Raw genomic sequence first — 16,166 nt, 5'->3', positions numbered from 1 at the left:
TCGATTTCATTGTTTAATCTTATGAAATTTTTTCATGAAATTGTTTAATCTTATGAAATTGTTTCATATAATACTTTTTTTGTTGAATTTGTTTCATATATGGTTATGAAATTGTTTCATATAATATTTAATGAAATTTTAATGAAACTGTTTCATGTATTTCTCTAAAATTAAAATAAGGAAGATGACAATATTCATGATTAACACCCTCCACAATAAAAATGGTTAATCAACCTCTCATAATTACAAAAAAATAAACAAAATGAAAAATTATGATTAGATGAATGTGGTTTTCACGGTTTGTACAAATTGGGTGGTTTTTATTTGAACGTTCCTCTATAGAGAGGGAGAGAGAAAGAGAGAGAGAGAGAGAGAGAGAGAGAGAGAGGAGCGATCAATTGCAAACCACCCTTATTTGTGAAAACCCTACAAAGCAATCTCATCCATCCATTTTCTTGATCAATGGTCAATATTAAATAGTGTTATATTAGGAAATTAAAAAAAAGTTTAATTTTTAATTAAAAAAGGGCAAAATCGGTAAATCACCCATATGAACCTGTTTCACTGTATGAAACTGTATTTCATCACTGTATGCAACTATTTCACTATATGAATCAGGTTCTCTGTATTAATCTGTATTTCTTAAGTAGATGAACATGTATTTCTTCATTATATGAATTTGTTTCATATTATGAAACTGTATTAATCTGTCATCTTCATTGTATGCAACTATTTCATTGTTTCACCGTTTTATATTTAAAAACAATTGATTTACACCTTCCATATAAACGATTTATATATTTACGTTTCCATATTTAAAAATAATTAAATCATTTCCAATATTATATTTAAAAACAATTTACACCTTACATATAAACGGTTTCTATATTTACGTTTTCATATTTAAAAATAATTAAATCATTTCTAATATTATATTTAAAAACAATTTTTACACGTTTCATATAAACGGTTTCTATATTTACGTTTCCATATTTAAAAATAATTAAATCATTTTCAATATTAACCATTATACAATAAAATAACAATTATACACTTATTAAAATTAAAGAATAAAAAACAGAAATTTCCTATTGGGCGAGAGTGGTTTGCATAGTTTTCACAAATCAAACGGTTATAATATTGGTTTCCATATTTAAAAATAATTTCCTATTGGTTTGCATAGTTTTCACGAATCAAACGGTTTCTATATTTACGGTTTGGAATGAAATGACCATATATATCATACACGATTTGGGTTTATTATGAGCTTTAAACCATAAACTAATATAATTAAAGATCTGAATGGAATATGGAAGTTCTAAATCATAATTGAAAGTAGTTTGATAAATCTTGACAAGAATGGTGTCACGTCAGTGAAAGTTATGTACGAGTCCACGATATTACTTAACAAACTGTTTTTTAAAATTAATCACCCAAATGCATTTCAGTAACCACCAAATGAAAAAGATCAATACAACATGGGTTAACTTTTTTCAAACAAAACGACATAATCAAACCGTCCAAACCGCCACTAACAACCGAGTTTGGCTTTGTTGGACCATTTTTTTGTAGTTCAGTGGTTTTTCTTTAATATCCATAGTCAAAGTATATCATGTAAACCGTATGATATTCTTTCGAGAAAAGAAATCTTCAATAATTCACTAACATATTAAATCAACCAAGTTTTAATGAGTTATTTACCAATATCTATACTATATTATAAAACATTTGACAAAAACTCTTAAAAACCACTTTTTATGTATATTAATGCATATTACTTAAAACTCAAAACTGCAATTGAGTTCTAACTAACTGCAGATAAACATAATCAATACATGATAAACATCTCATTTTAAATATAAAAAATCTAAAATTTAATTAGAATAATCATTGAGTTCTAACAGAATACTTAATTATTATCTTTATAAGATGTTATATTATTAAACCAAAAACAAATTATTTCGTTATTAAACTTAAATTAAATTATAATAAAAAAAATATAAATTAAAAAAATTACATAAAAATGAGAACTTTTAAATAGTTGATTTGATATTAACATTGATATATATTTTTTCAAAATTTTGTAATATCTTCAAATTTATATTTTATTCAAAAATAAAATCATTATTGTTTTCTTAAAAACACATAAAATCGTATTATAATATCGACATAGACAAATAATAAAATAAAACATTAAAATCGAGATGTGTCTCGATGCATTGCGCGAATACTCTTTAATAACATTAAAACATCGATTTTACAAACCTAATAATTTGCATAACCTAACTTTCATTTGTTGTTTCACACGAAACAGTACTTATACAATGTCATTTCATATATAAAAAGTTCATGATTATTTTATGTGTAAAAAGTAACAATTATGGACGGTTGGCATAAATATTATATTGTTTTATATATGAAATAAGATATAAAAAATCAATTTATAAGTTAAATAAAAGAAAAAGAGGAGTGTGTGAGTAAGTGGTAGGTCTTGTAATATGATCCAAATTAAGTTAGTCAAAAGAGAGTTAAATTAAGCTTTGACTTGGTGCCTAAAATTATTCAATGACCCCAAACGCCACCTCTCCTTTCCCTTTCTACATTCAATTTTAATTTATTATTTGTCAAATAATAAATTAAAATTAAAATTAAAATTAAAATTAAAATTAAAATTGAATAAATAATAAGTCGTTTTAAAACCCTCGTTGATAAGTTGTGTCCACATAACAAACAAATACAACTTGCGTAACTACTTTATACAAACCAAGACCATACATACATACATGCATGCATACGATTTGACATCATGCTGACATCATATATTTAAAGTTCAAATCACAAACCAAACTCCACAAAATAAGTATGGAATAGTTTTTGCAACTTGTATTTAACACACACTATTGGCTTCGTTGAAACTAAGGGGCCGTTTACTAAACGCTTACCAGGTCAATTATTTTACTGGATAAACATGACAAGGATGAAGAATTTAACCTGGTAAAAACGATGATAAGAATGAAGAGTTTTATATGGTAAGTGAGGATGCCAACTCTTATCGGGTAAATTCTTGCTTACGATATCGTTTCAATAGACTAATATTTTACCCGATAAAATAAGTTGGAATGTTAATTCTTATTGATAAGTACTCATAAGCGTTTGGATAAATTACCCCTAAGTAGAGTTTTAATGTAAATCTACTTTGTTGATCAACAGACAAATCGAGTTTTTAGTATTTAAAACAAATCTATTTGGGCCAGGTTTTATTCTTTATGAAGTAACAGGGTTAATACTTTTTTGGTGCAAGCGGTTGTACAGTTCAATGAACACTCTTAATTCTAGAGATGGCCAAAATTCAGTCTCATGCTAATCTAGTCTAGTCCTCGACCAAAAGTCTCAACTCTCAAGACTGACCCTAGGCCTAGAAATTTGTCCCGGTCCCAAATCGGTCTTGGACCTGGCCCAGGTGTTTTTAAATATTATATTCTAATTTTTTTTTAAACAAAAATACTATATATGTTGAAATTAAGCATTGAAATACACTCCAAATATTAACATTTTACTTGAAAAAATAATTAATTACTTGTATTATAATTGGGTTAAATACATGAAATAGCAACTTACTTTCATAAATTTTTTTATTATAGCATTCTAATTTTGTTTTTCTTTATTACAGCAATGTACTTTCAAATTATTTTTTATTAAGACATTTGTACTTTAAAAAATCTACCCATAATAGCAATGGGTAGCTTGTTATCTTTTAAACCGGTTAACTCTTTGACTTTTTTGTTTGTGTGGCTTTAATGAGATGATGTGGATGACACATCATTTTGATGACTTAACTAAAATTAAAATAAAAATCATTTCAAATTATTATTAGTAATTTTCATTTTTCATTGTTAGATCTAAAAAACATTTAATTTTTTTTACTTTTTCTTATTAAGTTGCATGCAAATTAAATATTCTTAGAGTAAAATATTTATTAAATAAATATGAAACACTATTTTCGAGATATATTTTGTTTGTAAAAAAAATAACTTTTCCTATTTTATGTTGTTCAAATAAATACGTATCTTTTAAAGTTTTTTTAAAATAATAACGAAATAAATTGTTATCTAATTTTTTTTAATATTGTTATATTAATAATTCAAAAAAATCTAATTAATTTAATATATTTATACGTTAAGTAATTTTTTTTTGAACAAATATAATATATATTCTTTAAAAGATAATATTTTTTGGTAAAAAAGAAACAATTCTGATTTTCCTTTTTTTCAAAAAACACATATTTTTTGAAAAATATTAACGAGATAAGTTGTGTTCTGCTAGTTTTATTGATATTGGTATATTAATGAATAATTTATAATTTTTTTATTCATTTAATACATTTATTAAATAACATGTAAAATATCTAAATATTAAAATTAAAAATACAGTTTTTAATAAGAACTAATAGATGCTATAATAATTATTTTTTTGAAAGTACATGATGTAGTAAGAAAATTACATCACTATAGTACATGTGGACAACCTACGTGGACAATGAGGTGGCATGAAAACCTAGTATAATGGGTAAATTTAAATCAAAAKGTTACCCAATGCTATAATGGGTAAATTTTTCAAAGTACAATTTCCTAATAAAAAATAGTTTGAAAGCACATTGTTGTAATAAAAGCTGTCATGTAAAGTTGAGTCGAGTTGGGCGAATGAAAGCATGAGTCGTTCAGGAGAGACAAAGACGCTTCCTGTAAAGTTGTCCTGTCTGTTTGTGTATTCCCATTATCTAAAGAACACCTTTATGGAACTGAGCCAATTTAGGATTCGGGTGCTTGGAACTTGAAAACTCGCGGGACAAATTCAAACTTTTGACATAATGCAACCAAAGACCATCTCTACTACTACCAGGAGTAAAGGTCAAAGGGTCAAACTTTTTGGTGGGAACCGAAACAGAAATGTGGATCATGAATCATACACTTGATCAAGGTGGGAACCTAACCTTGGACTGCACATGTTCCACCCTCATCCTATTTGCCTAATTTCCATCTTTTCTTTTCTTTTCTTCTTCAATCACACAACTCCTAATCAATCATAACTACTCCTTGCAAATTCAATTCCGACGTAAGAGACAGGGGAACACAGAAGCCAGAATTCGTATACTTAACAAGTATGTGATTCATAGACTTTGGGGTTCATAACAACCATTCTGGGACATGGTTCCAAGATCTAAATGGGTGTGCATGAGACGAGAAAGAAGACTGCCTAACACCCGGACATTAATTGGAATAAACAAGGCTCAGAATTACAATATCGAGTAGGAAAACTAACAGAGGCAAAGTGCAAGGACAGTTTTTGCAATTTTCCCATCATTTAATCTCATGTGACTAAGGTTTATTTTATGCCTTGCTTGCTCTCATGGTAACAGATACAACCTAAAACCTCAAGAGGAGAAGAATGAGTTTTGCCAGCTACCAGCTTCTCTGTTAACTTAATCCTGAAAGAAGGAAAACAACGTGTCACTTTGCCAATCCTCGTAATATTCTTTTTCCCAACGCACTAGCATCATGGATGCCTTCACACACAATATATGGCTACTAGTATTATCACATACTTCTCCCTCACCGGGAAAAATGTAGCGTTTGATTTGACATATGATTCACAAATGCTGGATAACGAGAAAACTTGTGGACCACAATCAAGCGCACAAAGATTGTGTAATGATTGCCATTGGTCAGATAGAGAATTTGGAAAGAAATCTTCCCAAAAAGGAAAACGTGCATGTTCAGGACAAACCTAAATAGAGCTTCAAAAGCTGGATTGAAAAAATATGGCAATAAAATTAATCATATCCCCTGTTTGCTTGCGAAACAGGGTAGTTATTAAACTATCAACTAAATCACTTCAAGATAACAAGACTTAGTAACAAGAAAATCTTGTAATTATGATTCCTTAAAAGCATATGCGTCATAAAGGCGTCATATACGGGTTAAGTATCAAAAATTGCAGTCGAGAGTTGCAAAAGAGAAACACAAAAAAGGGGAAATGTTTATTGTATCTAAGGGCATACAAGCACTCTAACACTGAGCAATTCTAGGACGCAAACATACGAACAAGATTCAGCCTTTAATGTGAAGCAATGTATTACCATAAGAAGATGGTTGTGAATTGTAATATTCATGAGATTTTAGACTCTTAGGCCTTAGCTTCCCACCTCCCTATGCGCACGAAATTGTAAATGTGATATCAAATATCACATAAGGGAAAGATCGCAAAACAAATAGTCCTACATGCTACCATTTGGATCCTTTCACTAAGTGTGCCTTGTCTGTCCCCTGGTGAAATGGCTCATTATAGATGCAGCAAAAGTGTGTTGCTCCCTTTTTTACAGAACACAAATAATTGATGTATATCATATCTCCCTTTTGCATTTGTTTTTTTCACCTCATTTAATAAGAAATATTTGAGTGCAGTGTTTTCTAATACCAAGTCTAGCATTGTCAAAACGTTACCAAAAGAAATAACCGTCTTAAAAGATCCTAAATGATTCCAGCTGTAGTTCTATGCAACACAAGATTATGTTAAAACTACGTATAATATCTCAACACCGACTTTGCCATGTGGGCACTCGGTATTGTACAAAATAGGGCCACAATTACATGTAAATTTTAATATACTTTCCACTTTCAATTCCAGAGGTTCCCCCTATCTCGAAGTTATTGACTTCTTGAACCATCATTATTGGCTTTTGGTTGCGAATTTAACCATCATTCTAGCGAAAATGAGCAAAAAATGTGGTTTTGCAAGAACGAGCAATTTTAGACATATTATGAGCATGTAGATGCAAACTACAACATCATTCATGCAAAACGTTCTTCTTACATTTCCTAAGAACCATGGTTTGTTTGCAAACAAAGATCAAATACAATGGTTTGAAAATTGATAACCCATTCCTTTAGTAGTGTAACCATCAACATCGTCTATGTGTTCAAGTCCATCCTACCCGGTTACCCCCCTGCTAATTCCATGAAAATACCTCTTCTTTGTATCTTTATTTTAGCTTAGGTTACTACAATTGTATAAAAATGTGCACACTTCATTGTATTTTGTAAGCTTTGTTTAAGCTTTTGGTTGATGGATGTCCAATGATGAAGAAATATGTGTGGAAATTCATCATCCACAAAGTCTCATGGAGTCACTTGATTGCAATTCAAAAGTATTATAACATAAGAAGTTTATTGCCTTCTAAAACAAAATAATTGTACACAAATTTTATACCTGTATACTCATTTGTTTGATCATCTTTCATGTGCATAGTGCATACAAATTGTTTCAATTATGTCTCGAACTTATGGCTTAACGAATTGCAACCCTGACAGCATGTTGTAATTCACAACATTAAAAAGCATCCAAATGCAGCAAAAGAAAAAAAAAGACAGTAAATGTCTCACAAATTCAAGTAAGAATGTTAAGCCACGGATTCAAGACCCACAGAGCAATATACTAAAAGGTCGAGCGATGTTACGCATAATTGAAGAACCATTTGGCTACCAATCCTCAGTTGAAACCTGCTGATCTTCACTTTTTTGATCGTCTAGGGTTCCAAACTTCTGCTTGAAAGAATCTTGCCTCTGTAACCACATCATATGCCCCTATATGATATCCACAACTATAATTTTACAGCACTTTCAAAAACAAACAAAAATGGATTCCGTGCGTTTTAAATGATCGAGGGGTGTTGATTAAATCCATTACCTGTAGAGCAGCAGCCCAGCCGATGAGGAAAGAAGCGAACCAGAATCTCCTGTCGTTCAAGAGTTTCTTCAAATCAAAATCCCGAGTTCCCATTCCCCAATTATAAACCCTAAACCCCCAATCTTGCACTTTTTAGAGAAGACATGTGGCAAATCTTTCCACTCAATATATTCGTAAATTTCATGTTAGCGTAAATTACACAATAAACCCTATGGTTTTGCTAATTTGCATTTCAAACCCTTCACATCGTTACATGGTAGAGGGCTTTATCTCTAAATCGATACCGTAATTAACCCCAAAAGTTGCTTAACTCCATCACAACATTTATGCAGTTTGAACAGGAACACCATATATATATATATATATATATATATATATAGGGTATATTCCTTTTATCATCAGTGTTTTTCTGTTTTGTTCACGGTACTGTTGGAGCTTTCCAAACTGATAAAATGATGTTTTTACAGAACGATTGAAAATGCTCTTAATTGGTTCTACAACAACATAAAATGTACATCTATCTATTAATTTCATAGACATTTAGAAACAGAATCGAACTGTAAACTGTATGGAAGATCAGATATCAAACATAAAACAGAAAATTCTACAATAATCTTTTTAAAGCTGCAATAACATCCATAAAAACAACCCCTGAAACATTCACAGTTTCATCTCATTTGATATTTTGTATATGAAAAAAAGACATAGAATTCATGTCAACCACAACTGTTTCATTCTTCAACTCCTGACAGATAAACAGAAAGCTTCTCCCTCAAAACTGAACCATTATGATCATCACCAGCTGCACAAAACGCCGGCCGGTAATTCAAACCAGTCCGATCAGAAAAAACAAGCCCTTCTTGAACTTCATCTTTCATATCGATAAGTATATTATGCAGCGCGCAACAAGTAAGAATGATCTTCGGTAATCGATCTTTGTCAGGCCTCCACATCAGTTTTTGAATGATCTTCCAATTCTCTTTCAGCTTTGCAAAAGCCTTCTGGGCCACCTTTTGTGTTTTCGTCACCATTCGGTTGAATTTTGCTTCAGAATAGCTGAGTTCGTCGCCTTGATATGGAGTTATCAGCCATGGCAGCAATGGGAAGCCGGAGTTTCCAATGATAAACTCCTCTATTTCGGTTCCTTCAGATAGTTCTCTTTTCTTCCCGTTAAATTTCTTCCCTTCTTGGCATAACCTGAAAAAGGTTGATTTTTTATGGATGGTTTCGTCAGTCAGACTTCCGGGCCACCCTGCGACAATATCGCGGAACCTCAGGTCGGCATCGACGATCGCTTGTAACGTCATGGATTGGTTGTTTTCTCGGTCACGCCATACGTTGGATGAACGATCGGCAATGGAGAGACACATCAGGATGTGTGTGGTCTCAATGGCTCCACAACAGTTTGGAAGGCCACTGATTGTTTCCATTTTGCCCTTTACCTCCTCCACCTCGGCTTCAGTTGATGGCCAACGGAGATGGCAGACTGCTCGGACTTCCATGGCATCTGTGAACAATTTGGTTATCTGGGCAACAGTGGTTTGGTTCAGGTTAAGTGACTCTCCGACCAACGATAAAGATTCACCTGACCCTAACCGCCTTAGAGCAACAGCAACCAGATCATATAGGTTCAACGGGTCGCCACTGAGGTCACTGAAGCCTGAAGCTTTCGCCAGCATTTCTTCTTTCACAAGTGAAGAGATATATTCAAATGTTTTCATGGACATTTTGAACATGGATTCAAAGCTTTCTGAATCCGGTATTTCGTATGAACTCCCTGAGAAGTAACACAGATGATGAACAAAAACAATCAAAATGCGTAAATCAACCATACCAAGATCCTAATTACCGAAAATGGTATGATCATATCTAAAGTTTTCGCATAATGGAGATTTTACCATATAGAGACTTGATAGAACATGGTGGTGTGCATACTATCGGTACAAAGATTCAAACCTAATACTACATTTCATCGGTAGCACAAGTAATTCAAGCTCATGATACAAATAAAGCTGGAAATTTATGGTCATAAACAAGAATATAAGTATTGTACTTCCTAAGAATTCGTGATCATGGACTCTAATACGGTATGTTGCTACCATTAAATCATCGTCTTTAAACTGTATCGCGTTCTTATCACAGACTCTGTTAGGTTTCATCTTCCATTTATAGCTAGCATGCTGAAACCTTGGCAACACCGATTAACGAGGGCTCAAATGGTTCAGTTTTTCAAGATTTGCATGGGTTTGGCAGCAAAAGCCGAAAGGAACTCATTAAGGGGATTTGAATTTGGTTTGTAATTCATCAGAACTGAACTCATTTCCCTTAAAATCTAATTCCAAAGGTGTGGCCACATATGGCTGCAGAGCCCCTTTTGGTCCAAATCATGCTCATTGTGAAATTTTCCTCTTTTGTTTTTCCTGAACACTCAACAAACTGATCCAAGACTTGAACTCATGAGCCAAGGGGTTGTAAGGATTCACTGAACCATTGGACCAAACTGGTTCTGAGAGCACAAAACCATGAGAATGTGGTGCACTAGGGTCGAAACATACCTTTCTTGCTAACTTGACAAACAGAAACATCATTGGGCAAACCCAAAACAAATCTTTGAGAGATTTCGAGAAAGGATCTACTGTTGAATCATTCATTGGTAAGGTCATGGGTTCGAGTCCAAGACTTGGTGCACCAGGATGGACCTTTATATCGAGCCCAGGCCCCAGAAAGAACACACATTTAGTCCTTACATCATGTATGTGCTGAACCAATGTTGAAATCTTTTGAAGTCTAGCATGGTTCATGAAAACCAAAATATCTTCATACAGCATCATAAATTCACCAAAAATTTCTGTTAAAAAGTCCAAGTTTGACTTTTTAGTATAAAAAATGTGTTGGTCATTGAAGTCAAAGTTGATGAACTTTGTCACTGTAACATTAATACTTTTTGGAACACATATCATATGAAAAAATATTTAGGGATTACAAAAAGGATTTTTTTGGGTGAATTTCAATTTTGAAGATTACTAGGTTAGAACTTTCAAAATCCATCAAACACTTTGGTCTTAATCAACCAAACATGAAGAACATGAGACTTAATGTAGAACTACAGAACAGAAGTGTATTCTATGGAGCAAATCAGCAACACCATGATTTAAAGATTGATAGATTGAACATAAAAAAGAAACATCAAGAAATCTGGCTGAATGAACACAAAAATCCCCTAAAAACACCATATAAATCATCCCCATAATCACATTCTACACAAATTAACAAGAAACATTGAATCATACCCAGAAACAGCAAAAGGATTATATATATGTATGTGTGTATATATATATATATATTCAAAATAGTTGAAGCAAAAGGAAGATGCGACATACCGTAAAACCTTTGGGAGAAATCATTCCACCAATCGGAAAACGGAGGTGGAGGAAGCGACGGAGTAACGAGGGTGGTGGAAGCAGGAGTATGAGGCTGCTCAGCCCTCCTCCTTGATTTGAACCTTCTTATGGGCCCCATTAAAGGATCAAGAAGAACAAAAGTCAAGATTATTTAAAGAAAAGTCAAAGGAGGTCTCTGTGAAGACGAAAAGGGGTGAGGAATCGAATCGAAGAAGAAAACAGGGGGAAAATGGGGGTTTGGTTGATGAATTTGGAGAGAGCATGCAACGAAGCCTATTTATGAAGATGAAGATCAACAACAACAACAACAACAACAACAATAACAATATCAGATATATATACACAAAGTATGAAGTTCTAAAAACAATGTGCTTCGATACTCTGACAATCTTGCTACACATATGAGAAATCACTAGCCGTATATGGTAATTTTAATCTTTTAATTTTATAATAAATAAATAAATAAAATGATTACTATATCATTATGGTTTTTATTTGTATTTTCAACCACTTTTTTTTATAATTTATTAAAGATAAAGAAATAAAAGTTAAAGTTTTTAAAAACTGCATCTAATTTCAAATTAATTAAAATATTCCAATATTTAATATTTCATAAACTTTAAAAAAAAACACATTCACTTTTTTTCATTTAAATTAAACAAACCAAAATTAATGACACGACCACTTTCTCTATTTTTGGAGAATTTGTTGAAATCAAATTTTATCAAAAAATTTAAATTTTGTGTTTTTTTTTAATGTAGAGAAGTTTGTTAGAAAAATAATTAATGTTTTATATTTTGTATTTTTTTAAATATTATATTTTTTATAAATTTTATTTTAATGTTTTGTTAAATTAAAAACTAGTTTATTTTTTTGAATTTTTTTTTAAAAACAGTCACTGGTTAGTCATAATAATTTCTTCATAGTTTTTTTTAAATGGATAAAAAAAGTCATGATCTTTAAATTATATATATATATATATATATATAGATATAATTAAAATATTTAATAATATAAAAAATTCTCTCTCCATCTTTAGTTTTTTATTTATTTACAAATTTGGAGTTCTTTTTCTTAGAATATCAGAAATTTATTCTCTTTCCTCCTCCATTTTATTTTTAGGAGTTTTTTAATTTTGTAGAATTTTCATTAGGCATGTTCAATGGTTGATATCCATTGGATGTAAGGGGAACCGAACTGATCTAATCATTTATTGGATGTTGGAACCGATCCGATCCAATTAACATGGGATAGCTGAACCAATCCAACCCAATGGATGATTATGTCGGTTCGGTTTCATCCATTGGATATTCATCGGATATCCAATCGATGGGATTGGATTCATCTAGTGGTTAATTCAATCTAATTCTCTAACAATGATACAAATTAATTAATCACTTTAATATGTGTTAAAACCAACATAATGGAAGTTAAAAATTCAAAATCTTACATAAAATAAATTCTGATTTAAACAATTTGAAAATAAATTAATTGGATAATAGTTGGATGGTCATCGGATGATTAATTAGATGTTGAAATTTTCAATTTGATCCGATCCAATTATGATCGATCGGTTCGAATTGGATCAGTCGGTTCCAATTGAATCGGTTGATTTTCTCCACAACCCAAATTTTCACTCTTTCTATTTCTTATATTTTGGAGGAAAAAATTGTAAAAACTCCAAAATATTTTTTCCCTCTATTTTGAGTATTTATTTCACACGCTTTAAATTAACTTTTTAAAAGTTATATCTTTCAATAAATTTTAGGGTTTTTTTTTCACTTTATATAATATTAGTATTTAATTATTAATTTGTAAAAATATTGATATTATTGTAATTACTTTTATATCGTTGTTATTTTTATCATCGTTATTATTATTTTATAGATTTAATCGGCCAACAATCCATTACAAAAATTCAATTTTTTTATAAGTTTATATAAGTTTTTGAAGTTATATTTCTTTTCTAATAATAATAAATCTTTGACAAAATATTTTGATAATATATTTAATTATTATCCAAAAACACAGTTTGACAAATTTTCCTTTTATTTACATTATAAGTATTTTTTCAACATGTATTTTTTAATAATTTTACATTTATCATCTAAAATATATAAAAAAAAAACTTCATTAAAATTGATCATTATATCCGTTATCTTATCAGTCAATAGCTAGTCTGCCGAACAAATGCTATAATTTTTTTTAAAGTATTCATTATTAAAATATATTTTATTACATATATATATATATATATATATATAATTTATAGATAAAACATCATTTTTAAGTCAAATCATGATTTTATATATATGGAAATATAATAGTTGACCATCTTTGGATTATAGTTAATGACGTTCCTTATGTTATTGGCCAATTAAATTTTAAGACATTAATTAAAATAGTCATTTTGAGCATACGATTTTTTAGCTATTAGTCATTTCTCCCCCAAAATAATGAGTCATAGTTCTGTAATTGACAGATAGTTTGCGTAGGAGTCAAAGTGTAAGGAAAAAAAGAAGTTTCTAAACCAGGTCCACAATTACGAAGACCAAATATGTAAATTTGGAAAAACACGTCCCAATTGTCAACATATTTTGCGACCTATCAACTAATTTCTATATTTGGTCCCATACAACAGTACTTTTTTTTTTTACATTTTGACATATCTGTAAATTGCGAACCTGTCTATTATGTACCTATGGTTATTTTCTTTATTAATTTCTCTACAATTATTTTAATTAATTTCTCTTGATTTTTTTAATTTTTAATGTATACGTTAATTAAGTCGATAAATACACAAATAATACAATTATTTCAATATCCATTTTGTTAGTTTCAAACTACAAATCGAGTAATAAATGCATATACTTTAATAAAAAAAAAATGATATTTGACTAAATATATATAAAATAAAATTACATTAAAATAAAATCAACCATGAGGGAAAGAGATAATTGGTATATTTTTGTTTTTATTCAATGTATTTATTTAATTTGTTTTTTAATTCAACATAAATGACGTGGTTTTTATATAATCCAAGTGATTTCTTTATAAATAATAATCACGTCAATTAAAATAATTGGTTAATTGTTAAAACGGTTAACATGATCCTAATTCTCAAAATAGTAATTAAGCAAAAGTTAATTACATGTTGATATAATATCCTTATATAAAAACATTTCATAATTTATTAATTTGTTTTATATATTATTCAGTTATGTAATATATATTATAAAGTACATATCCAATGTATATAATATATACCATTTATTACTTAAAATATATTAGTAATTAGATGTTATTAGAATATATCATATATTACATAATTATAAAAAGCTACTATTCTATCTTCATTTCTCTCTTTTTTAAATATATAATAAAGAAATTTATTAAATTGACATTTTACAGGGTTGGTTTCATCTTTTAGTCATTTTCTCTTCAAGTTTACCAAAATAGTCACAAGTTTGTAATAACCCATGTCCGTAATTCCGAACTCAGCTAAACGACGAGAAAATTTACACTTTCTACCCATGTCTGCAAAAGAAATACATTTTTCACTCAGTTTCACAAAAGTAATTTACATTTCTCAGCCAGGTACGTTAAAAAAATTAAAATTGCCGACATAAAGTTATTTTGGTAAATAAAGGTGGCTAAGAGGTGAAAACAACCGATAAAATGACTATTTCAATTAATTTTCTTATATACTATTCATATATTTAAAAATGTTATATCTTTATAAACACAATATACAAAATATTTATAAATTTTACTAATATAGTATGAAATTATGTAATATATTATGAAATTGTATTAATATTTACTAGAAAGATACTCACGCAATGTAGCGAGATATATCTCGATTTTAATGTTTCGTTTTATTCGGTCTGTAGATGTTTTAATATGGTTTTTATGTGGTTTTGAGAAAAGAATAATGATTTTATTTTTGAATAAAATATAAATTTGAATATATCATAATTTTTTTAAAATAAATATATCAATATTAGTATCAAATTAGTTATTTAAAAGTTATTGTTTATTGTGTGATTTCTTTAATTCATTTTTTATTATAATTTAATTTAGATTTAATAATGAAGTAACTTATTTTTGATTTAATAATTTTTTTATAAGGATAATATTAAATAATCTGTTAGAACTCAATGATTATCCTAATTATATTTTATATTTTTTATATTTAAAATAAAATATTTATCTTGTATTTGACGATGTTTATCTGCAGTTAGTTACACGAATTCAAACATGAAACTTTAATAAGTTGTACATACGCACAATTTACTTGTAATCTTGAATTTTAAGTAATATGCATCAATAAACAGTACTTCATACATAAAAAATTGTTTTTAAGAGTTTTTGTCAAATGCTTTATAATATAGTATAGATAACTAAACGTATATAAAATTTTCACTTGAGCTGTTTAATTCATAACTATTATATAAAAACTTTAGACATCATCTTGTGGGTACTTTAACAAAAAAAAAATTATCAACTGTACGATTGGTTTGAGTTTGGGCTCAAAAGGTCAAAGTATACGAAGGTCTCAAGTTCGAATTCAATGAAAAATAAAAAAAATTTGTGACCACAAATGTTCAAATGCGGTGGTCCCGGGTTACCCACGAAGCAGATGGTCCTGGAATTAGTCGGTTTACATAACGTGTTGAATATCCAGGTTAATAAAAAAAAATATCATATTTATCTTATCAAATATTATACTGACAATTTATTCAGTCATGTCTTATTTGCACTAAAATCAAACAAACTATTAATATAGTCTAATGAAATTTAGCCTCGTCCATATATCAACCGCACCATAAGTACAAAAAATCAAACAATACAATATTTTTATTTTCAATATATTGATCGAACCAAAACTGGTTCAAATAGTAAAATCCCTTTTAGAAGTATTTAAGGGGTAGGTTAAATGCACCTCTATAAAGTCGTTAAATGCACCCCTAAGTCAACATATATTTCTATCTAAGTGTAGTATTTAATGTATTGATTAAC

General features: G+C 29.5%; 2 protein-coding genes across 4 annotated transcripts; both read right to left on the bottom strand.

Annotated features, from left to right (window-relative positions):
- Nucleotides 1-5,251: 5,251 nt before the first annotated feature.
- LOC112522943 lies at nt 5,252-7,887 on the bottom strand. 3 transcript variants are annotated; one of them, XR_003070227.1, is made up of 3 exons: nt 7,744-7,887; nt 7,440-7,640; nt 5,252-5,485 (listed from the first exon to the last, which is right to left on the bottom strand). XR_003070227.1 is itself a non-coding variant. In XM_025132315.1 (3 exons), exons 1-2 carry the CDS (start codon nt 7,834-7,836, stop codon nt 7,536-7,538), a joined length of 198 nt encoding a protein of 65 aa, XP_024988083.1. In that variant the 5' UTR covers nt 7,837-7,887; the 3' UTR covers nt 5,252-5,485; nt 7,514-7,535. The 3 variants fall into 3 exon arrangements, 2 of the variants coding, with proteins under 2 accessions (XP_024988083.1, XP_024988071.1); XM_025132315.1 differs by having other exon boundaries at nt 7,514-7,640; XM_025132303.1 differs by lacking the exon at nt 5,252-5,485 and having other exon boundaries at nt 7,229-7,640.
- Nucleotides 7,888-8,451: 564 nt separating this feature from the next.
- LOC112523392 (protein ALP1-like) lies at nt 8,452-11,262 on the bottom strand. Its single transcript, XM_025132986.1, has 2 exons — nt 11,124-11,262; nt 8,452-9,520 (listed from the first exon to the last, which is right to left on the bottom strand). The coding sequence occupies exons 1-2, from the start codon at nt 11,260-11,262 to the stop codon at nt 8,475-8,477; spliced, it is 1,185 nt and encodes a 394-aa protein (XP_024988754.1). The 3' UTR covers nt 8,452-8,474.
- Nucleotides 11,263-16,166: the final 4,904 nt, after the last annotated feature.

This window comes from Cynara cardunculus (assembly GCF_001531365.2).
Source record: "Cynara cardunculus var. scolymus isolate 2C chromosome LG 1, CcrdV1, whole genome shotgun sequence".
Lineage (NCBI taxonomy): Eukaryota > Viridiplantae > Streptophyta > Magnoliopsida > Asterales > Asteraceae > Cynara > Cynara cardunculus.
The sequence above is the reverse complement of the archived record's forward strand: the minus strand, read 5'-3'. Positions and strand labels throughout refer to the sequence as shown.

What these genes read in the sequence shown, in the direction of transcription:
- LOC112522943 (XM_025132315.1), bottom strand. Translation starts at nt 7,836, where the DNA reads ATGGGAACTCGGGATTTTGATTTGAAGAAACTCTTGAACGACAGGAGA. An exon ending in GCTGGGCTGCTGCTCTACAG is followed by an intron (nt 7,641 to 7,743) that starts GTAATGGATTTA and finishes GATATCATATAG; the next exon opens with GGGCATATGATGTGGTTACA.
- LOC112523392 (XM_025132986.1), bottom strand. Translation starts at nt 11,262, where the DNA reads ATGGGGCCCATAAGAAGGTTCAAATCAAGGAGGAGGGCTGAGCAGCCT. An exon ending in TTTCTCCCAAAGGTTTTACG is followed by an intron (nt 9,521 to 11,123) that starts GTATGTCGCATC and finishes GTTACTTCTCAG; the next exon opens with GGAGTTCATACGAAATACCG.